This window comes from Cyclopterus lumpus, chromosome 4 (genome assembly GCF_009769545.1).
Source record: "Cyclopterus lumpus isolate fCycLum1 chromosome 4, fCycLum1.pri, whole genome shotgun sequence".
Classification (NCBI taxonomy): domain Eukaryota; kingdom Metazoa; phylum Chordata; class Actinopteri; order Perciformes; family Cyclopteridae; genus Cyclopterus; species Cyclopterus lumpus.
Genome location: NC_046969.1, coordinates 6700507 through 6715491, shown reverse-complemented (window position 1 = coordinate 6715491; position 14985 = coordinate 6700507). Strand labels below are relative to the sequence as shown.

Genomic DNA, 14985 nt, shown 5'->3' with positions numbered 1-14985 from the left:
GAAGATACTTCCAGTTAAGCAAAAAGTCTTACGGGTTCCCAAAAGGCGGATCACAAACAAACAAAAGTTCATGGAGCAACTAAGGCAACGGACGAAGTGATGAAAGACGAGGCGAGCACAGAGGAAAGGAGGGAGCTAATGAGGGACAGGTGACAGCAGGCTGAGGAGCAACAGGTGAAACTCAAAGGGACAATCATTCAGGTGGGGGAAAAACAAATAAAGGCAGGAAGTAAAACAAGTCACCGAATGAGAGGACACAGAACCTTGAGGACCATGACACCTCAAACACAATTGTATTAACAACCAATTAACTAACTGCAAAAGAAGGTCCAACCTCATATTGACTGTCAATATTCCCTGTGTGAGAGCTGATGTAGCTCAACCCAATCAAGTATCAGAACACATGGCAGCCCACCGCATATATTTTATAGTACTATTTTTGCAACCAAAAGTACACCAATACAACGTTTTTAAATATTCATACATATATTAGTCTATTATTATATTGTTTCGTTGTGGTTTTCAACAAAACCAAGCCAACCCCAGATTCCATCTTGTTTTGGAACAAGCTTTGTTCACTTGGCGTTTCACCTCACTATATTTTCCTTTTTTCTCGCTGCTGTGTTGAGAGTCATGATTGATGATTGAGAGAGATTATTCCAGGAATTGTATTAGGAACATCATACTCATTCTGCCTCCAAGTAAAAGAACAAACTACTTCAGTGATTTCAATCTTACACAGTGTAACTATATTAATTTCTAATACATCACTTTCAGAGTAGCTTATTTTTTTTCCATTTTGGCAATAGATTAGTGGGCAAAACGAGTTGAGAACATTGAAAGTAAACAATCCTCAAAATCTGCGAGTGAGGAGCCCCATGAGATTAATGTCCTGATATATAAGCCAGAACAGGAAAATGGAAAATTCTAATTCCACACAGTTTTACTAACAAATAGATAAACATTCGTTGTTCCCAAGAATATCCAGACGACTTCAAAAAGGGAAACAAAAAGCAAGCTTTCGACCATTATTTGCACCCAGCAGCAATTATAAGGGCCGTGTTTGTTGGCCCTTATAATGAAATGCATTCAGAAAACACCGGTTTTAGTACCATGTTAATAACACCCTTGTTCCAGCCACATAATAGAGGCCTGCCAGTTACATAAGTGCAGCACTTATCACAATTGACTGAAACACCAGGCTGTCTTGGTATCAGTGTTTTTATTTCAGGAGTAATGACACAACTTGGTGCATAGCTAGCTGTTTGGATAAAAACAAAAATAAAAACACAACAATATTAAATCAGATTCCTTGAAAACAAGCTCTATTCTCCCCCTTTGGTTGAGGTCGGCAATAAATCCCTGACTTCATGAAAGGTGAGAAAAAAAACTACTAGAATAAAATAACAGTTGTTTCTGACTAGTGAGTTCACACGCTTCAAGTGAAGTCTTAAAATATCTGGATTAGCTAATTAAAAACAACATTGGGAGCAGAAAGTCACACAACAAAAAATGTCCTTAAACATCTCATTATGTTCCTTTTTCGATTTGAATCCAATAACAGGGTGCACAGTTAAGTCCCTTTGCACTGTTTGCTGTGTTTTTGTTTATTTGTGACAATACGGCTCCAATATTGCCTGCACAGACAAACAAAGCACGCTAAGATAGGGGGTTTGATTTATTAGAGAATTTCCTGGATGCCAAAGTTCAGGAAGTGACGATCCTTTTGAGTGGTTGTGTACTTAGGCCAATGGCAATATCTGTACCACTGATCAAATAAATTGGCACCAGTTGGCATCCAGGTGCTTTGTTTACCACTCTGAGAGAAGCTCTACGCTCAATTTACAGATGTAATGGCCATGAGAGAGCTCAGGCAACGCCATAAAACACTGTTTCTCAAAGGTCATCGTCACAGAATGGCGTAATAAAGATATGTATTGCGTGGAATGGCAGTTGATCGCAATTAGCAACCTGCCAAATACGTGATTTGCAGTAAGTATTAGTTATGCTGTATTTCTAGTTGCTGTACTGAGCTTCTCTGCAAGTTTTGAGCTCTTGTTTTTCTACCGGCCACTGAACCTGAGCATTTAAATGATGGGACTTGATGAAAGTGTTTTATGTAACAAACAGCTTCACGATTAAAGATGCATGGCAGCCAAAGCTGAAATTTGTAGACACCAACACCTTGTTTAAGTTTACTGCTATCACCTTTAAATGACAGCAATTAGCACTTTGGAGATGAGCGGGCGCATATTACTCCACTCTTAACATGGGTACACTTTATTTGCATCATAACCATTACTTGTCTATTATACGTTATCATCATTGTATTTATGTGAGCGTGGTATTTGCCGTAGCCGCACTCTTCCCGGGAAGGAAATAAGGCGAGTGCTCCATAGTTGCCAGATGTGTTTTTTTTGCCAAATGGGAAGGCAAGAGTGATCTCGGCCTGATGTTATTCCTGAAATACCAGCGAACGCCAATCTCTGAGCCAATCTCTGAGTTTTGTTATGGCTCCTCAGCTCAGATTATTGTGATGCACACAGTTCTCGTGACATTTCATTCGATTCCCACTGGTTAAAGGTCAACAATGGGAGCTGGGAGATAAGCACTGCAGAGCAAGGGTGTTGTGGAGGAGATCGTGTGAATTGGAGGAAAGCAGCAGGGGTTCTGTAGTAAATAATTAGGCCTTACTGTTGCCATTTTCTTTTCTAAACCCAGATCAAGGCTTGGTACTCCAGACCTGCAGATTTGGCCAACAAATTACGGATCAGATGTCTTTCTTAACAGGCACCAGTCGGTAAAACACATCCAGCGTGCACAATCTTGCTGGAAAATAGTCCAAAATGCCTTAATTTAGAGAATCTTCGTGTGATTGCAAAATCTTAGAAACATGTATGGTGTGGAAAAAAACAGTTGTCAGTTGACGTATTGCATCTAGCCCATTCATAGTCATTGTATAAGGCCCCAACATTCATGTTTTTATTTAACATAGAGACATCCTGAAAGAAGGTGGTTAATAGCTAATGGGTAGTTTGAGTTTCTGACCTTGCAACCAAAATATATATATTATATATATTGGTCTCCCTGGATAAGTGGGAGACAGGGGTACCCGGCCACAAAAGTAAAAAAAATTACTGGTTTAGGTTAAACGTATGTTACGTAGAATAACTACATTTGTTACATAACTGGATTCTGCAAAACTACGGAAGTAGTTACAGATCTTGAACGGAGGTCTCCTCGGTGAAAGTCCTTTGTATATGGACTAAAAGGGACTTTCTCGCCATTTAAACTACATTAGTTGCTCAGCCTGTCTAATAATGAAGTGGATGGGTATACATTGGAGTTAGCTGAAAGCCCGGCGCTTTACATACAATCATAAAGCTTGTCCCGGTGCATCGGAAACGGACGCCGTGGGTCCCTGACCAATCGGCAGTATTTAACGAGTTTGGAGTGAGAACTGGTTGTCCTGTGAATATCTTCCAGTTTTGGAATTTCTGTTGGACTGAAAGACTGAACTAAGAAATCAGCTCCCAACATCTTCATTCCTTTTAGTATTGTGAAAGAGAAAACAGATGTCAGGGAGCTTATTAAACAAAGACTGTTGAGTTCCTCAGTTAATTTCCCAATGCACAGAATATGACATAACTATCCCAAGCATTGTGATATCTATCGTACTTGTCCATGCTAATTGCTGATACGGTAAACATTTACAAAGACAGAGGGAGGGAGAGATCACCATGACCTGATTGGATTAAGGCATTGACACATTTAGGAGATTTTAAGTGGATCTTTAACATTATCAGCCTCAGACTCATCACTTTATTGGTGCCGGATTAAATCCAAATTGGGAGGAAACGTCAGATCCCATTCCGGCTTTCTCGTTAAGGCGGCCGTGCTAAACCTCAGCCTTGAGGCAGGGTAATTATGGAGGTGTCCAGTTTCTCAGTGACCTGTCTACAGAGGAAATGAAATTGCTCTTCCCACAGCATCATTAATTGTTTTCCTTAAGTTGTTTATTTGCAAAGGCTTTTCTTGTGAACATGGCTCTTTCAAGGGTTAAGAGTAGAGCACACTGTTTTCTCTTGAATTACAACAGATTTGTCTGTGACACAACTGTGGCCTGAACATTGAGGGGGTTAACCTAAGGATAAATATTGATGCATTCGTTATCATTCCTGCCTTAGAGAAATAAATTGCATCCTTTGTTGGGGGAGAAAATGGATTTTCCATTGGAGAGGTCAGCATTGAAAGCTAACAATTTCATGTAACACAACTTCAGCCATACCAATGGAAACTATGATTAACAGTGTCCTGCTAAACTTCATACTCTTTTTGCAATGCTACGTGGGCTTACATAAATTTACAGTTTGGATATAATTTTTCAATGGCAGCGAAGTTTACGGCCTCATAAAACACATGAGAATGCATAAACTGGCAGATACGAAAGACTTGTCCAACCTCTCAAGTTATACCTGTGTATTTTGACCGCAAAAAAACGTCAATATCTCTATCAGATAAAGATAAACCCCGACTTTAGAACAACAATGTTTATCACAGGGAATTTAATTCAGGCCTGTAATTCTAAGAGGGTTTTGTTTTCAGAGATCTGGATACATATCAGACCAAATAGCCTGACAATTGAAAGAAAAAGCCAAACGTGACAGTGAAACTCAGCCAGGCTTTCAAAAGTGGCAACAGCTTGAAGGTGACTGTTGTTTCTCTGTGTGCAGCCAGTGAACATAAGAGCCTGCAGTCACATGGTGGAAACATGAGCTCGTTATGTTTGCCACATTACATCACATTGTCATGTCACATTATTTGTTCACATTAAGGAGGGGTTAATGCACTGAGGAGCACTTCAAGAGAAGGTTTAATCTGTTGACTGTCTAAGCTCTCTGAGTTACATGACGTAGGTCTGTGCTGTGTATGTTACTCTATGTGCAGTCAATGGACTCTAAGATAGGAACTCAGACATAAACATTTGTTTCCCCTCTCTGGGTGAGTATTATACTTTCATAGGGATCAATGTGTCGCCCTTGCTCTGAAAAAAAAACGGCTTTAAACTTTCTGCATTTACAAATTGTCAGTACAATAGATCATTTTCTAGAAGTCTTCCCTTTTAATAAAGAAAGCCTCAAATCACATTTGTATTTAATTATGAACCTATGAGGTGGGGACTGAACCATATGGATGTAAATCCTTGGGATAATGGGCAGAGTTTTGATCTTTTTTTTGTATGAAAAGGTACGTTAGTGCATGTGAGCATGCCCCACTGGTCAGCTCATGGCCGCCGCTCTGCACTGGTCTCACGCGGTGGTTACAGAGGACAATGCCGTACCGAGTGAAGCCATCGCCGCGGAAACATAGCTCCCACACTCCGGTTCTCCCTTCAGGTAAATACTGTTTGCTGTTGTTTGCACTATTAGCTGCGAGCCATCAACTTAAAAAGTAACAGACTGACCAGATAATGTACATTTATATTTTAAATACAGAGGTGACTACATGATATGGCAGTGGCAAACTGCCAAACCTGATCAATACACAACAGATAAGTCCAAACATGGCTCTTTATTTATTTATCAGGTGCGTTATACAATAATTGGCATGATGAGAGATGCACCAGACAGCACCAGCTGCAACTCACATTATTAATGCACATATAGCAGGATACAGCAAAATCACATTTTATTTATTGGATAAAGAATGTATATAAAAGCACTAATGGCAATATTTAACACATACATGGTAAATGGTCTGTATTTGTAAAGCATTTTTCTAGTCTTCCGACCATTCAAAGCGCTTTCACACTACATGATATCATTCACCCATTCACACCCATTCATACACTGATGGGAGGGGCCACCTGTCTGTGTCTTGCCCAAGGACACATCCACATGGATCGAACTGCCCATCCTCTGATTGCTGCTCACCACTGACCCACAGTGACCCCATAATACAACTAAACACATTGTTGGTTCAAGCTTTAGTTCAGCTGATTAACTTGTCAGTGAGGCTTAACCACTGTTCCTCCTTGCTGATGCAGATTAAGCTAAAGGGAGGCTTTTGATCTGGGGAGAAAGGGTTGTGGCACAAAGCAATACATTCTGACTAACGCAGAGTTATGGAATCAATGAGCTTCTTTGTTCCATCCGAAACATCTCCAGATCAAGAGATATGTTGCAAGGCCCACTCTGGTATTGTGCAAACATCTGGTATGAATTATTGAAGCGTCGACAACCGAAATATGTCAACATTTGCATGCTGGTAATAGACATGTGATTAGATCTGGCAGATGTGTGTTCAAGATCGTCAAAGAGTTCAAAGTGACGACCTTATGAAACATACACCCTCCTTCTGAAATAAGTGTGGAGCCCTGCCAGAACACAATGGATGCTGGGAAAGGCTTAGAAAGAGCGTTAAGGTCGACCCAAGTAAAAAATATAAAAACAATAGCAATAATTGTCATCTCAACCTGTATGTGCTTAGAGTGGATTAATATGCAGCCACGAGTTACAGTGGATTGATATACAACATGTGTAAACAAGTGACACAATGCTTTTATAGAGCTATAATGTAGGCTTATTGCTTTATTTCCCTCTTTAACCATTTGTCCTTTTAGTGTAACATTTTTGCCCTCTGTTCATTTTTCGATTCTTTCAAATTTCGAGTCCCATTACTGCCTCTTTAAGTTCAAAATGTGCCGTACAGTTTGAACATGACAGGACCTATACAAAAGATCATACACTCGAAAAGTACTAATTCAACAATGCCAAATTAGTACTTGAAAACAGGTACCGAAAGAATTGTACGAGAACCAGCATGAATATCTGATGCATCTTCCAGTGTGTCGAGCCTTTATGTTTTCCAGGTCCGAGTGTGATGCTTAGAGCGCAGAGGATGTGAACCCCAAGGAACTGGGAGTCACTAGCACGGTTTTCACAAGGGACCAAAACGAGGAGATTTCCCACGCTTGGATTGCAATATACGCTGTTGCGTTCCCTCCTGTTGTCCGTCTCTGTTCTCGCCCACTCATCTTATAACGTTTATCATGCACGCTCTCCTCCTTTCCAACTGCTCTCTATCTGCACCTCTTCTCCTTCTGTCACATCCTGCTCCTCGATTCCTGCTTTGTTGCAATAACACAGCAGCAGACGCGTACAAGGTTCATCCTATGGGAGGAAAAGAAAGCCCCCCCCCCCCCTCCCCACCCGGAGGTCCAGGCTGCAATGAGGTGCGTCTGCGTCGAGGAGATGCACAGCTCATGTCCACTCCTGGGGGAGAAACTGAGGAATGTGCACATTGGGTCATCTACTGCTCTCGTCTAAGGGGAGGGGTCAGGAAAATGTGTTTTCTCGGCACCTATTTTAAACTCCAGTTCATGCAGCCATATGTGATGAAGACTATCAGGGTTCTGACGGGTCTTACGATGAACATACAGTATGTGCTCTCCAGTACGTTGGCTCTGTTAACGTTGAGGCTGTAGCTGATGTTTGGGACGTGAGCAGATACGTCCTCTCTCTTCTTTCATGTTCATTTCTGAAACATCATTTATTTATGAGGGGAATTCCTTATCTCCTCAAAGTTAAGTCTAATTTAGTTTTATGTTTTATTTGACCATGTCATACAAGTTTCATGTTTGTCCTAAAGGTCATAAGTCAGATAAACAAAAAGGAGAAAAAACAGACAGGCCTGTAGGTTCAGGTTTATTCTCAGCGTTTCACTGCCCCCCGGTGCTGTGAAACAAACCCTCATGCAGGCAGTGCTGCTTTATGACCCTTGAAAAACTACATTTTATATCTATTAGGTCAAAAAGAAAGAAAGAATAATAATGAATAATTAATAAAACATTTTTAAGACAGTGGTTCCCAACCTTCTTGGCTTGTGACCCATTAAAATGAAGTAATGTCTTTAAGATACATTAATTGGAATTTGAATAGAATCCATAGGCAAATACATTACATCCTAACCTAAATATATACATTAACTTACTGATAGGACTGCACCCTGGGGTGCGATTATTTCTTATTTCTTCTATATGTTTAAGATATTGGTATTCTGATGTCATCGTGATCGCTGTGTGAAATCGAATTAAAACTAAAAATAATTTTTGTCCTTCTCGTTTTGTTTATCTCACCCCCTTGTTTGTTAAGACTCAATGATTTAATACTGACTTAGTTTAAGAATTTCCAGTAGTTGGCAAATATAGTGATTATAACTCCAACCACTAGATGGTGGTGTCCCTTTATGAATAAACCTCACACTACTGCTGTCGGAAGTACAGAACGTGTTCAGTGCAGGACTACCCCACCCACAGAGACACATGTCATCGGGATCCATCCAAGCTCTTTAAATAAAATAACACATGTGTATTTGTTTAAACACAATTGTTCTGTCTAATATTGGAAATGAAAGGAAAAAGAAACTTCTAACATTGTCTTCTCGAGTGTCCTACCCGGTGGAGTAGAGGTGAGCGTTAGCTTGGAGCACCATGAGTGCTATTTATGGCCATGCATGCAACTAAAAATGGTACAATCATATTGTAGCGACCCTTGGTAAGGAAATCTACATGACCATATCTCACATATTTTGATTTATTGGTGGACTGTATTCAGGCTACTGTGAGCCCAAACTGGCTATCAGCACAACAACAACAACAACAACATCCCACCTCACTCTCTCTGCCGATCCCAGATACCCTCCCGTGTGCCACCCACCCCCAAAGAGGTAGCAAGAATGACTGACAGGGTTAACAGCTTCTCAGGTCATGAGACCTTCACTGACCTCCTGAACTCAATAAATGCAATAACGATTACTCTCATCTTGAGCAACTCCTTCCTGCAAACACAATAGCACTTATAACATAACAGGTTAACATTATATGCCACTCAGTCCGTTACAATATTATTGTCCTCTGCACTCATTTGGGCTTTAACAGCACAGGGGGATACAGTTGTACATCACATCAGAGTCTAGTAATCAGAGCTAAACTGGATGAAAATAGCAGAGGCCTAGTGATCTGTTTTATCCTTATGGGAAGTGTTACTTCCTAAATAGTCCAATTGGAAGTATATCTGCAGAAGAAAGTAGTTCCACTGTTCACAGTGGTGTTTGTGGTTTAGTGTTTCTGGAAATGACTGTCAGCATCACAGACTCTGTTCACTCCAGTGAACTGGTGTGATAGCAATCTCTGAATCTCCAATTTATTTCATGCGCTTTCTGAGCAAGTGACCTCTTGTGGTCGAGTGAGTAAAAACTGTAATCTCTGAGAAGCAAAACATCTAAAGGTGGACTTCAGGATGGATTCTTGGGTTGTCGAAATCGTGTGATTTTAACACACAAGAGGAGAGCAAGGTCTATATTTTGTCTAATTAATTTATATGTAAAGATAATCTATGTACAATGCCTTTCCCTGTTGTCACGGGGCTGCTGATAATTAGAATAAGCATAGTTGACCATCTTTATCCATACTCTAATAATAGCATTAGCCGTGTGTCAACCAGAACTACAATCTTTCTTTGTCCTTGAGCAAGTCGTGTTTTTGACCAAGCGTGACTTTGACTTCAACACATGTAGTTTCTATAAGAATGGGAGCCAATCAGACAGGTGTTTACTGTCTGAAAGGCCCACCTGTGGATGGTGCAGGGGTGAACCAATCGCCTTGCATTGCTCCAGTAAAGGTCTGAACAGACCAACAGCACTTAGTTTGTCATATACCGGTAAATGAATTCCATCTCCCAGTTGGTCCATGTTGCCCATAATGAAATGCAATGAGCTCTCTCGTTTCAGAAACTTGAACATTTCATATAATAAAGGTAGCAATATTTAGCATCGAGTTGGATAACTTCTTATCTATAAATGAAAACAAATGGGAATTTTAAAGCTGCGTTAATTCATTTGTGGGGAGATACAAAGGGACAGATACACAGCCACCACTTATAGAGCCTATGGCTACAGTGTTAGCCAACAGGTACCCACTTTAACATCCATCACACAGCGAGCAGCATTAGTATTCATTCTGATTCACGTTTCTGTCTGCAAGTTCAATATTCACTCTACTTTAAGCTCTTGTTTGGTCTTCACCAACAAAGATAAATATCAATACTCCACTATGATGCACACTACTGTGAATACGTATGGTGAGTCCAGTACGAGATCAAAACCAACATTTCAAGTGCATTTAGTCCTTCTCGATTCTCGAAGTAGGTTATATGATTTGTAACATTGTGCATTTATTTAAAACTTGATGTAAAAACAATGTGTTTTCCTCCAATATTTTATGAATATCAGTGTTTAAAAAAAAACCCTGAACATACCTCCAGGATGCACCCCTGCAACATTGTTAATGATATGCCAACATTTAAAGAGTAAAAGCAGTTTTTACAGATGGCCATTGTTATGCTAAGCTCTAGATAACATGTCAAAGGGTGAGTGTGGACAGGGAGGCAGCATCATGAGATATGCATATATCATATATATATATATATATATATATATATATATATATATCTGGCCTCTGGACCAGCTGCTGTTCACCTGACACCGGCTCCACTCTTCACTGATGACTTCTGAATACACAAAGTGGACATTCAGCCACATGTTGTACTCTGCCTGCTGCTGAAATGCACTCTGTTGATGCAATAATAATGGCCATAATTAACATTTTAATGAGAACCTATTGGATAACAGCATTATGAATGTCATTATTACCTAACCAGAGGGCTTTCGTTTTTTTATTTTTTATGACCCTTTATGTTTTTTTCTTCTTCTTGCATGCTTGGTTTGCAGACAGCAGAGCTTATTTTTATCTGGAGTTGATGGCTTGTGCAAACAGTTGCACGTGATAATAACGTTGTATTGCTCTTCCTATTACGTTAATGCTGTCGCATAATCTCTCGGTGCTTCCTGTGTCCTTGAAAGCTCTTTCTCGTTCACATGATATGGGACAAAAGCTCAGGGCGGGCGGATGCTGTCATTGTCTGAGTTCTTTATGAGCCGGCGCACAGCGGTTTCCAAGGTGAATAACAGTTCTGCACAACATCAGTTGCAGAAGGCCTCGTGATTCAGAGCAAATACATCATTTAGTGAAGCAGACTGAGACGGAGTTTGCACGTAGTTGTGCATATAATCCACCTGACCATGATATGTTTACATTTGATGTTTCATATATGCCACTGGGTTGGGTATGTGTGATATTTCTGTCGGCTGTATCTCATGTGGGAGAGTGGTACCCGGTTGATCCCACCTCTACCCATAGTTGCATGTCGAAGTGTCCTTGAGCAAGGCACTGAACCTCCAGTTGCTCCCCGGGCGCTTCACTGCTCCTTAATAACTAAGGATGGGTCAGAATAATTTCCCTAATAAAGGATACATTATTATTATTATTATATTTTTTTGTGTCATAATTCATTTTCATTAGTGCTGCTGTGTCATAATGCAAGTGTGCCGCTCAGCATATATAAGTCCCAAAGATAAAAAAAAAAATATACACTTAAACCATGAATTTCTTTCAATAAGGACAACACATGTTAGTATTTTTTTTCCCTTCAAATTATTTTATTTTATTTGCTGGCACGTAAAAAAAGACAACAATGATATAAATAGTATAATATAAATTAAATTGCAAATTTTTTTCACGTTTGGTAAAAATAGAACAAATATATTACAGGCAAATAAATACAAAAAATAAATAAGTAAGAACCTTACATGCCTGTTCACAAACAGTGTAAGACTTAGACACTGCACATCACAACCACAAACGTTTGCCAATAGGCAAAGAAAAAAGTGCTTTTCTCCATCCCTCCTGTTGGATTGTCACTCAGCCTGTGATACTTTCACTTGACCTTGATGTCCAAACTTCCGTCTGTGCTCACTCGACAGTCCCTTTAAGGCATCGACCTTCCATCTTTTACCTCCATTGTCCTTTTCCCTTCAATCTTGGGCGTCTACCGAACACGCCCATCCACGGCTGCTCTCGTGGCGATCGGTGCGTCTGCACCCGCAGAATTCCAGCTTCGCGCTGCAGCAGCTAACGCCATGCATCTCTTGCCTTCTCAAACCTTGAGGCGAACCGCTAACAATCCTTCGTGGACAGAGTTCACACCTCCTGTTCCTGCCGGGGCTGCTTGGCAACCTTGGTGCTGGGTTTGGCTTGGCACACTAGATCCCTGTAGGTCGGAGAGCGGAGGAAGCGGGGGTAGCAGTCTTTGGCCATGAGCATGTAGATCTTGTGCTGTGCCGGGTCGAAGCAAGAAGATGAAGGCATCAGCATGTTGTCTCTGGTGATGTCACGAGTTTCATGGTCGATGTTAATCTGGTGGAGAAAAAAAAGAAGGAGAAAGAACCCGATTATTTTGTTTTCCTTTATCTCGTAGGGGTCAGCAGGTGTTACAATAGCTAAGAAAGTGAAGGAAAGTGTGTTTTTGGGCCTCATCATTGAACTTTTAGGATTCGGATTGTAATCCTTTGTTGAGGTTGGTGTTTCCTTACCTCGCGTGGAGCGTCGCTGCCGATGAATTCATCATAGATTTTCTGGGCTTTGGCTTGTAATTTGGTCGTAGACTTGGTTCTCCTGTATTCTTCACAGGCAAAGTAAAACAAAATGTTCTCCTCGCTGAACTCGGACACCAGGAAGGCGGTGAAGGCACACAGTCCATCTGAGGAGAGAGACACAATTTGTTAAATTCAATTACTCACTGCACATAATGGCACCCGCAGGGGCTGCTTTCGTCTGCACGCGTCGCTAACGTCTGCGTTTACTGGAAATTGCGTGTGCTGTTTAGTGTGAAAAATGGGTGAGAAAAAAATGCTCAAATCAAGATATTTACTTACATTTGCTGGACAGGAGTTTTTCAAAGGACTTCTTCCACCGAAGGCATTCCTCCAGGGTTGGCCTGAAAATAGACAAAGCAAGATAATATTTAACCCAGAATTTTAACCAAGCACACACAGTGATCCATGTAAAAGGAAGTTGTAGTAGCATAATGTATGTGTGATGCTTACTTATTTTGCCCTATTTTGCAGCAGGATAGATTCCAAGTGGATTTTTGCAAAATGCTTCCCAGCCTTGCTTTCAGCTCCTTGGCCCTGTGAGGGAAAAGAAAATGAGAGTGAGATACAACATTTCATACCGACGAGATCAACATTTCATCCCGACGAGTGGTAAAATTCACCACACGAGGAATCCATGCGACAAAGTCTAAATATAGCACAATATAAGCTCCTCAAGTGCTCTCACACAGATGCACAAAGATACAATAATGTTGGATAAGGAGGACAACAGCCATGTGAGTGTTTGCGTGAAACTTCATGTACCTTTCCAAACAGCCGGTAGGCAGCGATGCCAGTCCTTTGCACATACTGTAGCAAGAGGTTGGAGATGGTAAGGGTGGTTTTCTCGAGTGGGTGGAAGTTAAATATCCGTTTGGTAGAGCTCAGTAGGGAGCGAGATTGTCTGTGTGTCTGGAAAGAGCCAGAGCAGAGGCTTTATAGTCCCACCTCCCCTGCTTCTGTCCTGTCATCAGCCCTCTCAGCCAATCACAGAGAGGTTGAGAGAGATAGGGAGAGGTAGAGAGAAAGAGGGGGGGAAGTGTAATTATAAAAGTCCTTGATATTCTGCGGTACAGTATGTTTTTCTTGCTTGTCTTTGAAAACACGCCACAGTGAATCTCTCTGTGTTTTCTTTTCACCCTTATCTTTCAAAACAAGTTATTTACACATGACAATTCCAGTGTGTAGATGTGAGAATATTGTGGCCAGCTTTTAGATATGTTGTACCTTTTATCATCAACTACTAATTCTTGCAAAAAAGATCTTGTATAAATTAGGATTTCAATCGATCTGTATGTATGATACAACCGTACAAGGACTGATACGGTGAACACATCTGGTGGTAACTACAATCACACCCAGCCTCTTTATGGACCTTATACAAAGGTGTTCATTCCAGGGACAGATGGGAAGGATATCTGGTATTTACTCTGTTTCATTATATTACTGTAAAAAACTGGACGTAAAGCCAACCGCTCAACATAATAAAGCTGAAGCGGAAACGTTTACCATATGGCGAGCTGCAGGTTGCTTATCTAGGATTTGTGTATCATATAATTCAGATTAGATTGGCAAGAAAATGTAAGACAATACAACAAGACTGAAGAATGCTTATGATTATTACTGCTGTATTGTGGATTCTTGCTGGCATATTTAACACAGAGAACATAGCTTATTAAAGCAATATAAATAAATCATTTTTTTGGTGAATTTGTTGTTGTTCTCTTCAACACTACAACAAGATCTTGAGCCACCAGAGGCAATACAGGATTTAAGAGCATTGACTGACCTTCAACTACAAAGGACAGTGGAAACATTGTATTGCTCCCGTTATGCAAGTATAACATGAGTTATGGGCATGAGACCCAACAAGGCCATGTGATGGATAACATTGACTCTTATCCAATACAAATAAAAAAAGTTTTTTTTATGAAATGTGATATAAACGTGTTACTTAAATCAATAAGAAGCAGCTATACTCAGGGTCTTCATTAAATAGTTTCACTTTTTAGATGAGTAAAATGACAAGAAAAATGTGTCGGCATATTCTTTTTAATTTAAATAACCAAAAGCTTAATTGTGACAGCTCAGACCAATATGTTATCTTATGCACCAAGCAGAAACGGCACAGAACAAGAACTGGTAGAGATGGAGTTAGTGTCAACAGGTAGACCCGTTTTAAAAATAGTTGCTAAAAATAGGAAATGAATGAGCCTGTTACTCAAACAGGAGGACATTGTGTTTTAGTTGGGGTCTATTTTCAGCAGTGGAATAATGAAGTGAACCATTGTGCGTTAGTGAGTATTTATGGCAGCAGGATGGTGTCTGTTGATTTGAGACAGTGTCCATGTTCATCCTAAAAATGGAGTACAACAATGATGCTCATTGATGTGTTTTATGGTATCTGAACGGCAATGCAGCACATTGAGGAATGAG

At 40.4% G+C, this 14985-nt stretch overlaps 1 protein-coding gene across 1 annotated transcript; it reads right to left on the bottom strand.

The window, feature by feature from the left end:
- Positions 1-11542: 11542 nt before the first annotated feature.
- Positions 11543-13462, bottom strand: LOC117729659 (regulator of G-protein signaling 5-like). Its single transcript, XM_034530934.1, has 5 exons — positions 13315-13462; positions 13003-13086; positions 12832-12893; positions 12490-12656; positions 11543-12313 (listed from the first exon to the last, which is right to left on the bottom strand). The coding sequence occupies exons 1-5, from the start codon at positions 13356-13358 to the stop codon at positions 12098-12100; spliced, it is 573 nt and encodes a 190-aa protein (XP_034386825.1). The 5' UTR covers positions 13359-13462; the 3' UTR covers positions 11543-12097.
- Between the last annotated feature and the right edge of the window lie 1523 nt (positions 13463-14985).